Source organism: Athene noctua, chromosome 2, assembly GCF_965140245.1.
Source record: "Athene noctua chromosome 2, bAthNoc1.hap1.1, whole genome shotgun sequence".
Lineage (NCBI taxonomy): Eukaryota > Metazoa > Chordata > Aves > Strigiformes > Strigidae > Athene > Athene noctua.
This window is the reverse complement of record NC_134038.1, coordinates 123,318,342-123,335,735: the sequence shown is the minus strand read 5'-3', so window position 1 is coordinate 123,335,735 and position 17,394 is coordinate 123,318,342. Positions and strand designations below refer to the sequence as shown.

Sequence of the window (17,394 nt, the reverse complement as noted above, 5' to 3'; positions counted from 1 at the left end):
CGCAGCTGATTGCAGCTCTTTAGAGAAGACATATGTGACTCATGAGCTGTATGGTCATTTCAAATTCATATTGTTATATCTTTGTACCACTATGTAACCGCAGTGTTTGATGCTTAAGCTGTCATATTTAAAATTTTAATATATATGAGAAATATAAATATACCTGGTATATGTGAGCTGTTTCCGTTTTGCAGAGGAATTGCTGCTTTTCCCAAGGTAGCACTTAAACTTTTTTTTGGCCTATACTTCACTTTAGATTTAAAAATGTGTTATGTAATACCTTCATTGAAATATGATGTATGCCTATATCTAAATGCAGTATTACTTACAATTAATACTATAAGAATATGAATAACTGTATCCCAAACTTAAACAAAAAACAGCTGCGAAAGTAAGCAAGGTATGAAATGTGAAACAAGGGATTCCCTGCTCAGTGATGGCATCGGACCTGCATGTACAGCACATTTATAATCCTGTTGGAAACTATGATCAAATACTATTTGGAGTAAGGATTCCATTCTAGTATGCAGAAACGGTATCATGTCTAATAGATGAGGTAGGGGTTTAGCTGGAAGAGGATGGATTAACTAATGTTGCAATACACAGAATCTAGATTCTCTTTTTTGTTTTCTCCTTCTGTACGGGCTTCCAGTGAAGGATTACAGGGGTTATACAAACAGTCATATGTTGCTTTGTTTCCACCTTTGTGAAATAGATAGGAAACAGTCCTAAGCCCAACAAGAATTTTCTTGGTGATCTATAATTCAAATTGTGCTATCTGTAAGAGTAGCGTTATGCACCCTTCAAAAGCATGCATGCAGAGAATGTAGTTACTAGGGGGGTTGTGTCGTTTTCTGTATTTGTTTTCCAGCTTTGCCTTTTTAAAAAAATTGTTTTCTTAAAGTGCGTTGTTTGTGTGGAGCATAGTACATCTGTTTGGAATGTTTCTGCATAAACCTTCTTTCTTATCACTCGGGCACATTGTGTAAACAACTAGTTTTAAGGTTGTTTTTTGCTGTGTCTGTGCTGAACTGTTAAATGCTGTTGAGTTGTCATCTCTTGTCAGAAAACACTACCTTGGTTACCCATTCATCAGGGCTTTTTGTTTTAACAAGTGTTTTTCTTCTTTCGTCCTGTATGCAAAAGAGAAATCATTTATAAATACTTACAGAACTCTGAAGTCACCTACTTGAAACCTTTTCGCTTTGCTCTGGTGCCTACAAAATGCTTGACAGTCATTAGGTAGCTAATGTGCTGTGACCACTGCTTATTACGCTAATCATAATTAACACACTGATTTCCTGAGCTCTATATGTTGTCCTGTACTGGGACTGTGGTGGTCTTATTGGTAAGTTTTCACTGCATGTAGAACAGCATGGCTGTGATCTTGTGATGGCACCAATAGTTATTACTTAGTTATTAGTTATTAATAGCTAGTATATAAGAATCTGAATTTGAGTTCACTGGAGTTGATTTAAAAAACCAAAACAAAACCAAACACACACCAACAACAAACCAAACCACCAAGCAGCTTTTAGTGGGGCTTTGGTATTGATCCTGTATGAGGAATGGGACCATGCACATATGAGGCCGGAATCCCAGGTCAGAAATACACTGAGCATCTGGTTTTGCTCACAGGTTAAATTTTGCAATCCAGTGCAAAAGAAGCCTCCTCATAGGACCTGAGGGGTACCCAGCTTTCTCTGTGGCCGTGTGCTGAATATTTAATTTTCTCCTGAATGAGAAAAGGCATGTGGCAAAGGGATTATTCTTTGAACTAAGTGTGATCATGAGTAAAAAAGGAAGTATATTAAGTGTGCACAGGACAGGCAGACTTTCATTGCGTCCCCTGTGAAATAATATTTTCACATAGTTCCTAAAAAATCTGGTTTAACGTGATTCTTTTTAGAACAAGTTAGGCCGTGGAATTACATGGCCTTTCTATGTGGAAGTACCGTTACTGTGCTGACTTTAAGAAATTGTTTTTATTTTCTCAGTTTTCTCTAGGAAAGGTTTGAAGATTTCTGTTTATTTTGAAAGACAGGTGCTCTATATACCCATATACAACGGTTTCCTGATGTAGAAGTATGTGTTGTATAATTTAATACAATGCTGTTTGTCAGTTGGGTATTATGTTAGTCCATATGCAAGAAGAGGTTATGTGCTTTCTCAGTATAAATTCTGACACTGTGAAATATTACATCTTTCTTTTATTAAAGCCTTGGCAGTGAGTACCAGGAGTTCTTAGTGATTTTGATGAATTAACTTAGTCTTGGAAGTGTAACATATGTAGGTGCTAAGGGCTGGTGTAAGGTAAGAAGCTTCAGCAGCCTTTTACTAATATGTTTCCTTCTATCCTTTTCTCTAAACAATAAATTGCAATATTTTCAACAGATCCCCTGTGAGCAGCTTGCAGATTCGCTATGATCAATCAGGGAACAGTTGTGGGGAAAACTTGCCCCCAGTAGCAGCCAGCATAGAACAGCTTCTGGAGAGGCAGTGGAGTGAAGGACAACAGTTTTTATTAGAGCAAGGCACCCCTAGTGACAGTAAGTACTCACATTCTGTTTATTACTGCTTTTGTTAACGGTGTTATTCAGAACTGCCATTCAGTGCTTGTCCAAGAATTTTGAAAAACTTATTTTCTGCTGTCAACAGAAATGTAACTGTAGTGTATAATGGTCACATAGTTTTTAATGCAGCACATGGCTTCAGTAGATTACAAAAGAGTTCTCTATAATTATCTACATTTTTATGGATGGGGAAATTGTGTCATGCAAGAGGAAGTGACTTGCAGATCCAGCTGGTCGGTTGCAGAGTTTGGAAATTCATTCTGGACTCTTAGATCCACTGCTGTAAATAGTATAGCACAGTTCCCCAGTTTGCTTTACATTGTGTGATATAAATTGGCAAAATTTTTATTGTTATATTTTTCATTTAAAAAATCTAAACTGCCTACTTCCGTTGCTGTTTTAAAATAATATTTACAAATGTTAGGCAGGTGTCCTACTGGGCTTTCATATCCTTATTATGTTCTGCATTTCTTGTGAAATTCTCAAAGCAAGCAAATCAGTATTTTCTCAAGTTACGTTTAATAGAGTGGAATAGTCTGAGAATGGATATGTTAAAAGTGTAATTGATGAGTAGATCACTTGGATCTCCATATTCAACAATATATCAGTATCAAAGACAATGATTAAATGCATTAAATTTTTTTTAAAATACCAGGTTAGGGTTTGTATTATACTTTATTGAACATATTATTCTTCTCGTTGGTAGTGCAAAGTGGTATCTAGTTGGTATTTTTATGAATGGTATCCTGACAAAAATGCTAATTGTGAGGAAATTCATGCAGGGATAATCCTTTAAACATGATAGCTGGAGGACAGGTTTAGCTAAGTCTTATTGCATCTCATTTGGACTCACTGAGGGTTCCTTTGTATGTTCTTGAAGAGGAGGGATAAAAGCTAAATCCTTGGGAAATGACCAGATGTGCCTATACCAGTAGACTTATGTCTGTAGTAGGCCCAGAGGTCATGTTAAACAAATACAATTTAGAATTAAAAAAAAAATGGCTATCCCTGTGGCTTTACAGTCACACTCTAGTACTAGTTGGGAAATCCAAGTTCTGAAACCAAATCGGAGTTTGAGAAAACTGCTTGGTAAAAATCAGGGTAGTACAGAAGATGATGCCCTTTTTCTGGGGAAAAAAAAAAAAAAAAAAAAAAAAAAAAGGGGGGGTGGTAACTGCAGTGCTCACACAGTGCTCCCTGCTGGGTGATTTGTAGATCGCGGCTCAAAGCAAATAAGCACTCCTGCTCCCAGCAAGGTGTGTCGTGATAACTTCATGCTGGATTACATTTTTTCATTGTTTCAGTAAGTTTATGATTCACTGTACAAAGCATTAAAGCAGAAAATAGCCCTTTTCAGAAACTTGCTTGTTTTTACATAAATGTTGTTGGTTGGCTGTATTGTTAGTTGAATGCATATTTGTCAAACCTTTTCTGTTTTGATAATGCTTAAAATTTCCAATACTGCAGCTGAAATACGTTTGGTGGGGTTTTTTTAGATTTTTTTTTTTTTTCCCAACTATGCAATTAACCTGGTGCTACTAAAGTAATACTATTTTTATATTCTGGTTTGGGGATAAGTTGTCATATACTGCTGTTTGCTTAAAATGAATGTCAGCTCTAATGATGCAACTTTACCTGTATTTAACCCAGAGTGTAGATATATTGCAAAATTACTATCACAGGCTATGTACTTTTTTCTTCACTTCAAATTACACAAAATTGATTCTAAACCTTTCCACTTAAAGTCAAATTTATGTAATGTATCTCTCAGTAATAATTTTATTGATATCTTCACATATGATTTAATGCTAGTCTTAAATTATAATACAGAATTTAAAAAAAAAAATGAAGATGTCATTAAATCTTTGAATGTGGTTATGGAAGATAACATATGCATTTTAACCTTAGTTTTAGGAATGCTTAAGTCATTACACCAACTTCAAGTTGAAAATAGGCGGTTAGAAGAGCAGATAAAGAATCTGACCGCTAAGAAGGAACGGCTTCAGCTACTCAATGCACAGCTCTCGGTGCCCTTTCCAACAATAACTTCAAATCCTAGCCCTTCTCATCAAGTACATGCCTTTCCAGCACAAGCAGGTAAGCAAAGGAGAGTATTAAAGTGTCAAAGTAATTTGAACATGTATTTATATGAAATCTTTCATCCATGTATGCCATTGAAGGGAGATGTGTATGCATGTAGGATGAATATAGACTAAGTATTTGTTGATGTGTTTAAAAGTCAGTTGGAAGATTTATATGAACCATTAGTACTTGTTTCAGTGCAGTTTCTTTTTTTACTTCAATCTGGAGCCCATCTGTTTGAATCTATTGATTCACCAATTATTTTACTATTCAGCAATGATTTTAAGGTTGACTTTGTTTTCTGTGTTTGACATTATTTTGAAATAATTATTCTGAATCTTTTTACATGTTACAGAAATGTAACCACTGTGTGTTTTTTGAAATAATTACTTTAGCACCTAGCACTGATTCCTTGAACAGCAGTAAAAGCCCTCATCTGGGAAACAGTTTTTTACCGGACAATTCTCTCCCTGTATTAAATCAGGTAATTTTTATTTGTCTTTTCTAAACTTAAATTTGTCATAAGTTAACTCATCATAGTCCTTGCATTGTGCTGTTAGGTGAAATTTTATGCAGCTGAGGGGGTTTTGTTGTTTGTTTTTACACCAGGAGATAACCTCCAGCGGACAAAGCACCAGCAGTTCATCAGCTCTTTCCACTCCACCACCTGCTGGGCAGAGTCCAGCTCAGCAAGGCTCAGGAGTCACAGGAGTTCAACAGGTCAATGGTGTGACAGTGGGGGCACTAGCTAGTGGTATGCAGACTGTAACCTCCACCATTCCTGCAGTGCCTGGTGTGGGTGGAATAATTGGAGCGCTGCCAGCCAGCCAGCTGGCAATCAATGGAATTGTAGGGGCTTTAAATGGGGTAATTCAGACCCCAGCAACAATATCACAGAACCCTTCTCCTCTCACCCATGCAACCGTGCCACCCAATGCAACGCATCCTCTGCCAACCACGTTAAATAACAGGTAAGAATTTGCTGATTTTATGTTTTTCCCAATAGGGCCTGCTGTGCTTCAGTTTAGATATATTTTTTTAACTGTCTTATTCAGTAGGTACTGTTAAACTAGCTTCTGCTCCTGATCTGTGAATGAAAGCAAGAAGGGATTTAATGGAAGCACGAATATTCAAGTTAAAGAAAACATGGTTTCTATTTAGGTTTTGGGAATCCTAGTGTTCGTTTATTCCTGTTTTTTAATCAAGCCACATTCCCAAACAAATGTAATAATGTAAATGTGCTTCAACTCTTTTTTTTTTTTTTTTCTTTTTTTTTCTTTAGTTCAGAAAAGAATATTCTTTATCCTGCCAATTGTTCTTCCAGGATTAAAGGAGCACTGGAAAAGCTACCATTTGTTGCAGTGAGAAGGGGGGCGGGGGAGAAGGAGAACACTATACGGTCATGCAATTAAAGATGTAATAGGCACAACTAACCAGAGTAGTAGTACAGTTGCATGGTGGTTTTAGATCTTTACATCTGACTCCAAAGACAACAAAATTACTTTTTCAAGTGGTGTTCTTAAGGAATTTTAAATGGATAAAAAGATCCATGCTTGAGTATTTGTAACAGCCCTTCCCCAAAACCAGGTATCCTCAGTAGCATAAACTGCAGCTCCTTGGGCTGCAAGGCAAATGGGTAACAAAAGGAGACAGCTGCTTTCCAGGAAAGGGAAGGGACTGCTTGGTCTGGAAGTATTTTGTGTTAGAGCAGAGCCTGGGCTAACTCATTCTCCCTGCTCCCCTTCCCCCACCCCTTGTACTGTCCTCCACTTAGGAAGGAGAATTAGGAAGAACTACGGTTCTGTGTAGAAAGGAATGCTTGCAACAGGGAGTACATTACTTGTCTTGAAGTAGAGTTTATTTTTGGAGATGATGGTGGATTACCCATCAAAATGGCCTGTGTGATTGGAATGATGCAAGGGATTCCTAGTTTTTTAGCTTCTTTTTTCCAGCTGCTTTCCTCACTGTTTGTTTGGCAGCTCCTGAATATTTGTGTGCCATATCAATCTGTGGTACTCCTTCAATAGGCTCATAAAACCTGATACTTTCCAGTGTATCCATTTGTCCTGATGTGCTATTATATCGTTACTGAGGAGGTTATATTTTTTCATAGTTTATGTCCTGTATGGACATAACAGTTCATAGGTTAAACAAAAGCCGTTTTGTTAATGCAAAATTATCTTATTTCTTGAGTATCAGAGGTCTGCTGAAAACACAAGGATTTTGTTTTACTATCCCCAAAAGTGTGAGGAGGAGTGAAAAATACTAGACAAAATCAGTAATATTAACCAGTTGTATAATACTTTCCACTTTCAGGTAATGCCAAAATATACTGGTCATGCTGCTGGTTTCTCACATGAATTTGTTAATACACAGATTATTTATTTCTGACTCTTTATATTGCAGAAGTTCTTTTTGTCTTTTTATATATCCATTTTAACTGCTGTAACTCCTGAGTGTGTAGCCTAGTAGTAGACTACTCCAGTTTACGCAAAATACCGCAACAATTATCCTGTTTATAAGCTCTCATTCTAACTTCTAGCATAGTCTGGAATACTCCATTGATTCCCTATTTTCTGCTACAACAAGCTTATGATGTGCCAGCATTTCCATTTCTCTATTTCCATTCTTAGGTGATCTCTTTCTGCACTGCTTCCTCAATACTACAGATTTAAAATTTTATATCAAAATTTAAAAGTGCACTTTTCAAACAATTCTCTGCTTTATTGAGCTCTTCCAGATGATTTGCTGGGCCCCCTTTCTTTTGATGTGTTTCACAGTTGCCCCCATTTTCTGTGAGTTTTCAGTATTTCTAGTTGTATATTTAGAAGAAAAAAGTTCAGGCCAAGTAAGCACTAATGCTAATTAGTGCTAGTATGGTTTTAGTAATGACACACACATTCCTCATTCCTGCTTCTTCATTACAAATGCTTCAGTGAAAAATATGAAAAAACTTTTCTGTCACTGGAACCGAGTTGTGAAGAGGCTCTGGAATGACTCTGAATGAAGAAAAAAAGAAAAGAAAGGAAAAGGAAAAAAAAGAGAGAAAATATCAAAGTATTTTCCACTGAGATCATTGGTTCTGAAACTATATGGGACACCATTTGTTCCTGCCACTCTTGAGTTCAGTGCTGTTTCAGTGGCAAATAGTTGACTATTAATTTAATGTTCTCTAGGTATCACTACTCTTTGAACTGCCTAAGTGGGAAGGTTAAATGGTAACAAACAGGCAGGCATGGAGGTTTGCTACCATGCTATTGTGAGCTTTCCAAACCTGGTTAGATCCACAGGGTGGTGATTGAGTTTGGAGGCTGTTTAAATAGGTATTCACAAAACAATGGAAAGCCACATGAGAACTCATCCCTGCTTTCTCACTTTTGTGTATTGTTCTGTAATTAAAAGACTTCCCAGATGTTCCTGTAAGTTGCTACTTACAGTGACTTCCCAAGCTTCAGAATCTGTTGGAACAGTTCATGTGAGAAAGAGCTGGATTATTCACCAATATGTGAAGGCTTCTTTATGCGTATTGTCCCTATTCATGGGAGCTCTTTAACTGTGGGACGTAGGGAGGTGAGAAAACACTGATTTGCACACTGCTGTTTGGGAGAGTTTCAAATTGTAGGTAAAAGAGCCTACATTCATTTGGCAGAAAAAAATACTCGATTCTTTTCTGGGAAAAAGATGGCTTAATACAGATTGCTAGCAACTGGGAGATTAAGTGATTTGAGGAAAAAGATAGGATTGCTTCTTTACATTCTCACAACCAGAGGAGACTGTAGGACGGAGAATTTCAGACTGATCGTATACCTTTTAATGAGAAGCTGAAAAGGATTAAATTTACATTCCAAGCTGACCTGGTTTAGAGAAAGCTCTGTGGTGAAGTCCAGTGAACTGTCTCTTCTGGGAAGCTTGGGAGCTGCAGCGTTTTGTCTTCTGCAGTTAAGTTTTGTTTCTAGACACTTAGATCTCAGCTGCTGGCTGAGGGTATTTTCTTTTGAGTGCCAATGCAGAGCAAGAGAGGAGGGCAGAGCAGATAGAGAAGGGAGAACAACAGCAGAAAAAAAAAAGAAGTGCAAAAGTAAAACATGATATAGGAAAAAGAAAGAATGGGATAAAAGAATGAAAAAACAGCGGAGAAGTTTCATTCCAGTATAGAAGAGTACAGAAAAAGGGAGGTAAAAAGAGAAGAAGGAAATGATGGTAATATTAGTCAAACTGAAGGTACTTATTTTTTGCAGTTGTTATAAATATTTTTGATACAATTCAATTTAAAGCTGTTTGATGGAATTTCAATTAACTGATGAGTGTCATCTTTTGAATGTCAAACACATGCGCAGTTTTACCCTATGTTAGACCTGAGTTTTGCTGTTGTAGCACGGGAGGAAGATTGAGGAGTTTTCTTGGGTAGGTGAAGTGTCATCTCTGCTTTCATCAACAGTCAAACATTGCTAGCAGTTAGTGGGGAATAAATAGAATGGTGTTATCCATTTGTGTTCTGTCATGTTAAATCCCTAGTGTGTGTGTGTGTGTGTGTGTGCACTTGGAATACTATGTGTAGTTCTGATTATGCAGTTTCAGAAAAGGATATAATACAAGGGAAAAACCAAGCAAGAATAAGCAGAGGTAGAACAGCTTTCACAGGACAGGGTCCATAGAATTGACTTATTGGCTAGGGAAAAAGACCTTTGATAAAAGGTTTGAGAACCAGGAGAGTAGTAGAAGTGATAGTAATGAATGTGAAGTAGATGGTGGGAAATCATAGAATTAGCTTGGAAAAGACCTTTAAGATCAAGTCTAACTGCAAACTTAACACTGCTAAGTGACACATCTGTGTCTTTTAAATACCTCCAGGCATAGTGACTCAACCACTTCCCTGGGCAGCCTGTTCCAATGCTTGACAACACTCTCAGTGAAGAAATTCTTCCTAATACCCAATCTAAAGCTTCCCTGGCACAACTTGAGGCCATTTCCTCTTGTCCTTTAGCTTGTTACTTGGGAAAAGAGACTGACACCCACCTTGCTACAACCTCCTTTCAGGTAGTTGTTGAGAGCAATAAGTTCCCCCCCGAGCTTCCTTTTCTCCAGGCTAAACAACCCCAGGTCCCTCAGCCGCTCCTCATGAGACTTATTCTCTAGACCCTTTATCAGCTTTGTTGCTCCTCTTCAGACATGCTCCAGCACCTCAACGTTTATCGTTTAGTGGGAGGCCCAAAACTGAGCACAGTATTTGAGGTGCAGCCTCACCAGTCTACCTAACCTAACCATCACCAGAGATGAGTACAGGGTGGGAGGATGATCACCAACCTGTCCCTGCTGGCCACGCTATTTCTGATACAAGCCAGGATGCCATTGGCCTTCCCGGACACCTGGGCACACTGCTGGCTCCTGTTCGGTCGACTGTCAACCAACACCCCCAGGTCCTCTTCTGCCAGGCAGCTTTCCAGCCACTCCTCCCCAAGCCTGTAGCACTGCATGGGGTTGTTGTGACCCAAGTGCGGGACCCAGCACTCAGCCTTGTTGAATCTCATACTGTTGGCCTCGACCCATCAATGCAGCCTGTCCAGATCCTGAGGGTGCCCTCAATCCCCTCATCCGCATCATTGATAAAGATATTAAGCAGAACTGGCCCCAATACTGACCCCTGGGGATTATCACTTGTGACCAGCTCCATTCACCACAACTCTCTGGGCCTGGCCATCCAACCAGTTTTTTATCCAGCGAAGAATACACCCATCTAAGCCATGAACAGCCAGTTTCTCCAGGAGAATGCTGTGGGAAACTGTCAAAGGCTTTACTGAAGTCCAGGTAGACAATATCCACAGCCTTTCCTTCATCCACTAAGTGGGTCACCTTGTCATAGAAGGAGATCAGGCTAGTGAGGACCTGCCTTTCATAAACACAGGCTGGATGGGCTTTATCGCCTTCTTGTCCTGTATGTGCCGCGTGATGGTACTCAAGATGATCTGGTCCATAACTTTGCCTGGCATGGAGGTCAGACTGACAGGCCTGTAGTTCCCTGAATCCTCCTTCCAGCTCTTCTTGTAGATGGACATCACATTTGCTAACTCCCAGTCAGTCGGGACCTCCCCTGTTAGCCAGGACAGCTGGTAAATGATGGGAAGTGGCTTGGCGGGTACTTCTAGCAGCTCCATCAGTACCCCGGGGCGGATCCCATCCAGCCCCATGGACTTCCCATAGACATAGATTTCCTATTTCCCCATAGGAAATTATAAGTGCAACCCAGCACGTTTCCCTCGGCATTGAGACCATCCAGTGAAGTATGAAACAAAGTTTGTATGTTGCTTGCCCTGTCCCAGCAGTAGAGAATACTGATGGTATGGGTATTTTCATACTGGCTGGTTAATACACAGTAAATGTAAAAGTGATCATGGAGCCAGGCTACAGTGTGCTAGCTACTGTAGAAAGGTGAGAGAAATATTATGTCCCTAAATGACTGTAACCTAACTATGTGGATTTGTGGCTGATTTAAGTTAATTTAATTCCTTACTACCAATCAGAGCTAGCAGTCCTTCCAGCCCGCTGGACATCCTGCGCACACCTTCTGGCTGGTACTAGTGCTTGTGCATTCATGCAATAACCTCATCTACATGAACAGATAATGTTTCAGGGTGTTTTGTATTGGCTTCAGTTTCAGCTTAGTTTCCAGGAGATGCAGCTCACTGTGCAAGAGCCAGTGCAAGGGGAGGGGACAGAAATGTGCAACTGAAAGGGAAATACTTAACCTTTCAATAGCAGAGTAAACCTATCATGAAACTACACCTTAATAATTCAGTGGGTGTTTTAAACGAGTAAAAGCTAACACTGGTACCGAAAGAGTAAATCCAGCTGTCTTCCTGGTCTTTTGTTCCAAACCCGCCCTTGTTCATGCTGTTGGTCTTGCAGTGAACTGGCATAGCTGAAGAAACCTTTATTTCCAGACTAGTTGTCAGCTGGAGCAGTTTCCTGCCCAATTTCCTAAATAGCTGCAGAAAATTTTATGTAGGCATGAAAATAAGGACGGGGAACTAAGTAGCAGGCAAGTGCAGAGGCAGCCTGCTTCATTCCATGGTAGCATCAGCTGGGCTCGCTTCAAGGCTGGGTGTGTTCACAAAATTGCAGACACGGTACAGGCAATAGTGATAGACTTGATTATAGCAAAAGATGAGAATTGAAAGAAAACCAAGACAGAGTAAATGCTAGTTAACCAAGTATTAGAGGTTAGCGAGAGCTGTCTTACAATATAAAATCCGGCCTTTCTGTATAAAGTATTTGAAAAAAATGTAAATGGTAATTATCTGAGTTTAAAATAACATGCACGTAGACGACTTACGTACAGGCAAGATGTTGTTGTTGCTCAGCATAAATAAGACTGGGGATGGTGGTGTAATGTCTAGGTATCAAAAAATACAACCGGACAATGTGCAGTCAGAAATGCTAAGTAGGCACTCTCTAGTTATATACATATTTTTTTGTTTGTTTCAATGGAAAGCCGAAGTAAAAAGTTCCCTTCCTATACTTTCATATAAACTACAGTATTACCCTGTCAAACCCTACAGTGCCTCGGGACTAGGATTACTTCCTGACCAGCAGAGACAACTTCTACTCCATCAACAGCACCAGCAATTTCAGCAATTACTAAGTACCCAGCAACTCACATCAGTAAGTTTTCCAGTTAATTACCATTTATTCCTCTATTGTATTCCGAGGCATGGATAAACTCCTCAGCCTAATATACTAGAAATGTGTTTAACTTCATATTACAGGTTTTGATAATCTTTTAGTTTTTCAGTTACTTTGACCTTTTTGGATGATAGTCATACTAAATCACAGGATATTATTGGGCTGTACATGTTGCTAGAAGAATCATTCCTTAGTGCCTTCAGTCTCGTTTCGTCCCCTGTGGACATGGTGGCTTGTCTCCCTCAGCATCAGCCCTGGGCAGCAGAGTTGGGACCATATATGAATTCTAATACCCTCAGCTATTCTCTGATTCCACTAGGACTCTAGCAGAAGATTTTTGGGTATTATTTTGTGAGCTGTCTTTGCTCTGCCTTGCAGTATTGATATCGACCATTAGGTAACTGACAACTATTTGTATTGTTAATTGAGTGGTTCAGTACTTTGACAAACATGGTTTGATATTCTTCTCAGCTGTGTTTCTTCTGATAGAGGCCTGATGAAGCCAACTGGCTTAGCTGAACTTCTGCTGAGCTACTGATTTCAGGAAATTTTATGGGTGCTTTCTTTCCTTTCCCAGAGTCTTGTGGAACTTCATTAGTGTGACCTAAATTAGCTGGGAATTAGGTTAGGGGTTGCACTGGCTGGAGACTTGGGTAAGCAAGAAGCCATGGAGGAGCTATTTTTTCAGTAACTAATTCTTGATTTTCTTCTCTCTCCCCCCCCCCCCCCCCCAAGGAACAACATCAAGCCCTTTTGTATCAGTTAGTACAGCAGCAACATCACCACCACCAACACCATCAGTCTGAAGTACAGCAATTGCAGATTACTGGAGGAGCACAGATACCTATAAACAACTTACTTTCAGGCACACAGGCCTCACCACTTAACGCAGCTACTACCAACCCATTCCTTACAATTCATGGAGATAATGCAGCTCAGAAGGTGACAGTAAGTATATTTCTCACCTCGTTTTCAATGTAGTACCTCCATGAGGTAACTAAAAGATAAGTAGCAAGTTATGTGCCTGTATACACAACTCAAGGATGGTAGATTCTTTCTTTATTTTTCTGGAGCCTTGGGCTGCACTTAATGAGGTTCAGAACTCTGTGAACTTGTAGTCACACCTAACCTGTCTGCTGCATGCTCCTGCTTCCCTGGATCAGGACCACAATTCAGTGACCCTGGATTTGCCTTCCTCTTGTAGTGACAACTGCAGCCCTCGTCCTCCTCACCCCACCCTCTTCCCCAACTCTGTGTCCATTGTTTTGTAGCTCATTCTTTTATCATCTTCTTTGAAGAGTTTGTCTGGGCCAGGCCTCGGGCACTGTGGAGCTGCAGAAGCTGCAGAGATTAGTTGATGACTTCAGACATGAGGAGCCCATTGCTGGGAAGGTGAAATGTATTAGCAGAGTGGGCTGCATCTGTGTCTTGGTTCTAGGAGGATGAGGCTGTACACTGGGAGGCTGAGTGACGCCTTTGCTTGGTGGAGTAGTAAAATCTTTCCTAGACAGATAAGGAAACAAGACACATTTTTCCACCAAAGATGTTCTGTTGTATTCAGTGTTTGCCCGTAACCTCCATTCCCAAGACGGGAATTCTTTCTTCAGGGAGTCAGAGAATAGACTTCATTCTCTAAGGTCATACAATTAAGATAAGAAAGGATGAAGGGAAGGAGCATGTGGAACTTGTAAAACTGAAGGGTGAGTAGAGCAGGAAGACGGAAGTTCTAGTATTCCTTGAACAAGACATCAAGCGGCAGAGGTAGTAAAAAAAAAAGGGAAGCTTGTCTGTAACAGCAGGCAGGAAAAGTTTGGGGCTAGATATTGGTCTCCTCTCTGCTCCCCACCTCCAAAGTGTCCAGCTGCTTTAGGGGCACAGTGGTGACGAAGGACTCAGGCAGCTGGGCTTTTGTGGTACTTCCCAAACATAAGGTGAGACACAAAACACACGTGATAAGGAGTTTTCAAGACAGTTTCCTAGAAACAGCCCCTTCCCATTCAAAAATCTGAGCGTTTACTTCTATTAAGCTCTGTGCATGGTCATTGTCACTTCCTTGGTCTGCTGTGATGTTGCAACCCGACTGCAAACTGCGGGGCTCCAAGCAAGATCATGCGCTCTCCTGATCCCCGACTGTCAGAGCAGAAGCGCTGTAACAGGGGCTTGCTCAGTGCTTTGCCTTCATTTAGACACATTCACAATTTGTTCTAGTATGTTTAAAATGTATCTCCCTTTATTTTCTAAAAATTAGTAGTGAATGGAATTGAGGCCCTATATTTGGTTTGCCTCAGAACAAACTATTCTATATGTGACCTTATTTAGAATTCTTTGAAATGGCTATTACTAGCTTTGGACAATGTGACCGGGCAGCACTAGTATATTATACCAATCTGCTGTTACAGTTTTAGTTTTTGTTCTAATAACAGTTAGCTGTAAACAATTCCAGGAAATCTCAGAACATACTTCGAACAAAACCCTTAGAAATAAATTTCTTTTGAAATTGCCTGCTTTTTTTTTTTTTTTCATTAAAGGTTAGAATTAAGACAGATTGCATTGGATTATTGAACTACTTTAATCCAAAAAGAATTTTTAACAAATTATCCATTTGCCCAAAGTTTGAATGTTTTTCTCTCATTTCCTGTTGGAACAGGTTTTTGACATTTCTGAATGCTCAGTGAAGGAGATGAGGTTTTTGCTCGGTCCTGTTCAGTACTTGCAGGAAACGTTTTGTAGCAATTTATGAAAGAAAAATAATCATGGTAGGCAAAATGCAAGTTGTAGTTCTGTTCTGATGGAGAAGTGTAGAATTCAGCCCTCACCAGTGGGTAAAATTTAGCAGAGGTAGCCTGGTATTTTGTCTTGACCATCATGCACTTCTAAGGAGAGACCGGCAGCTAGGAACAGTAAATCTTGTTGATATGCAAATAGAAGCAAAATTGGTGTTTTCTAATGCTAGCTGTGATGACCTTAGTATGACTTGTGTCAGTGTAGGACTACTCCTTTAATTGTTCTTTCCTTTCCCCCTTTTTATTCTACAATACATGATAATTCTTTACAATGCAAAAGTTACTATTCAGATAGCTCTAGTAAATGTACCTCAACTGCTTTGTCATTTGTATGAATTTAATTTTACTTAACTCTGTATCTTATAATCTGATTTTTAGAAGTATTTTCTCTTACACAGAGGCTCAATGATAAAACTGGACCAGTTGCGTCAGAGAAGAGTTGACATTTGAATGATACTTGAGAACTGCATGTCCTGCTGTTATAGCACTTCATCTGTCTGCAAACTGCAGTTTTCCTTTCTGCAGATTGAAGAAATGCAACAAGGAACTCTTCCTGCACAGCAAAAGGTTAAAAATTGTCATTAGGATATTTTTGGTAGGCTTTCATTTGCCTTCTTGTTGCACTAAAATGGATGTACTTTTTAATGTTTCAGACTGTGAAGTAGATAAAACCCTGCAAACCCCAGTTATTGGGTCAAGACGATGGTACTAAGTACAGATTCAACTATAGAAAAACATACACTTGACTCTTCAGTCCTAATCTTCTAAATTTAAAGGCTAGTAAACTGTGTGCAGTCATGCATTATTTCGGTTTCAGAGCGGTAGTTTTAACAACCAACCCAGCCCCAGCCCTAGCCAGTCTTACCTTCTGCTGCAGTTGCAATATATCCTTTTAGACTAAGCTTGTAATAGCAGCCGGGACTTGCTGTTTGTTGTTTCATTTTTACACATCTGTTTTGAAATCTGACTCATAAGGGAATCCACTTCTGAACTTTTTATTCCTTTAAATTCCTGTTGTTATGTAGAGGGAGTTTTTCCTGAGTAAGAATTACAGTATGAATCCAAAGTTTATTAATTTTGGTGTAGGTTTTAGAGTTCTGAGGTTTTCAAAGGAACCATTTTGGTTCCAGTGACAAAGTTTTCTTCCCAGATGAGAAGGCCACACTGGAAGAAGTACGTGTAGTGTTTGGCCTAAACCAAGTGCCTGTTGCTACCTCCGTTTTGTTGAAATGGCTGCAAACAGCTGATCATGCACTAGATGTGTCCTTGTTAGCAGCGGGAGTATTCTGTGTTGCACCAGCAGCCTTGTTGCTCTGCCTTTACTAGAGGTGTTTATACCACTGTAGATCGCTCAGGCAGATTGTTACCTGGGTCAGTTTTCACTAATAAATTACCAAAAAAGTGAGTTACTATTTCCCACTAAAATTTACCAGTGGTTGAAACGGGTGAACTTGTGTTACAACGCTTCCGACAGTACCTGGTTTCATGGCATGAGTCTATGCAGTATGGTGAAAGATAGTTTAAATGGGGGTAATGACCACTAACCAATGTTAAGGTGGGAATTATTAGAGGAAGAGACCCAGCTGTAATTAGACCTCCACTGTGTACTTATTTGGAAGAACATGTTAATTCTGCAATATGTTTCTTAGTTAAACATTGCACAGTTCTTACCTCATTTCTGTAAATAAAGTTTTGTGAATCTGTTTTGTATTGTGAAGAATTCATAAGAAAACATTGATATTTTGATTTGTAATATTTCTAATTAGTAGATATAATTGAAAAAGTAAAAATAATTTATTTTTATATGTTCTGGGGAATTTTTTAAAAATGTCACAAATCACTTTTGTAGATACTTTACAAAAGTAAACCAGTGGTTTATTTTACTTACTCAACCCACTGGTGGATATTCTGTAACAATTTGTACAAAAGGTAAGATGGAAATGTGCTGTTATTTTGACTAGATGTAAAATTCCAAGTGTATGAAAAGATATGTACAAAGCTTTTGTTAATAAACTTTAATAATGTTTATAGTGGTATACTGCTCGTGGGAGTGTGAGTTGTGTAGAACAACAGAATATTTCTATTAACATCACGTGACAGGAAGGATTTCAGTTGTACATGACCGCTAAAATGTATTACAACCAATTTAAAAAAAATGTTTCTCATGTAAATTTTTGCTTTCAGGAGCCCCTGATGCAGCTGCAATACGGTCCAGGGACACTTTTGCTTACTGGACCCGAGTGTCCAGTTGCAGCCCTGTGCTGTAGTCTGATGTC

General features: G+C 39.3%; 1 protein-coding gene across 5 annotated transcripts in view; it reads left to right on the top strand.

Annotated features, from left to right (window-relative positions):
- Positions 1-17,185, top strand: part of MLLT10 (MLLT10 histone lysine methyltransferase DOT1L cofactor) — a 130,964-nt gene extending 113,779 nt beyond the window's left edge. For 2 of the 5 annotated variants that reach the window (XM_074900164.1, XM_074900162.1), the window contains 7 exons: positions 2,395-2,549; positions 4,482-4,670; positions 5,051-5,139; positions 5,265-5,626; positions 12,212-12,314; positions 13,071-13,283; positions 15,500-17,184. In XM_074900164.1, the coding sequence (XP_074756265.1) occupies positions 2,395-2,549; positions 4,482-4,670; positions 5,051-5,139; positions 5,265-5,626; positions 12,212-12,314; positions 13,071-13,283; positions 15,500-15,568 (1,180 nt within the window). In that variant the 3' untranslated portion in view covers positions 15,569-17,184. Of the gene's footprint in view, positions 1-2,394; positions 2,550-4,481; positions 4,671-5,050; positions 5,140-5,264; positions 5,627-12,211; positions 12,315-13,070; positions 13,284-15,499 lie in introns of all 5 variants that reach the window. The other 3 variants (XR_012633204.1, XM_074900163.1, XM_074900165.1) reach the window with 3 other exon arrangements.
- The last annotated feature ends 209 nt before the right edge of the window (positions 17,186-17,394 follow it).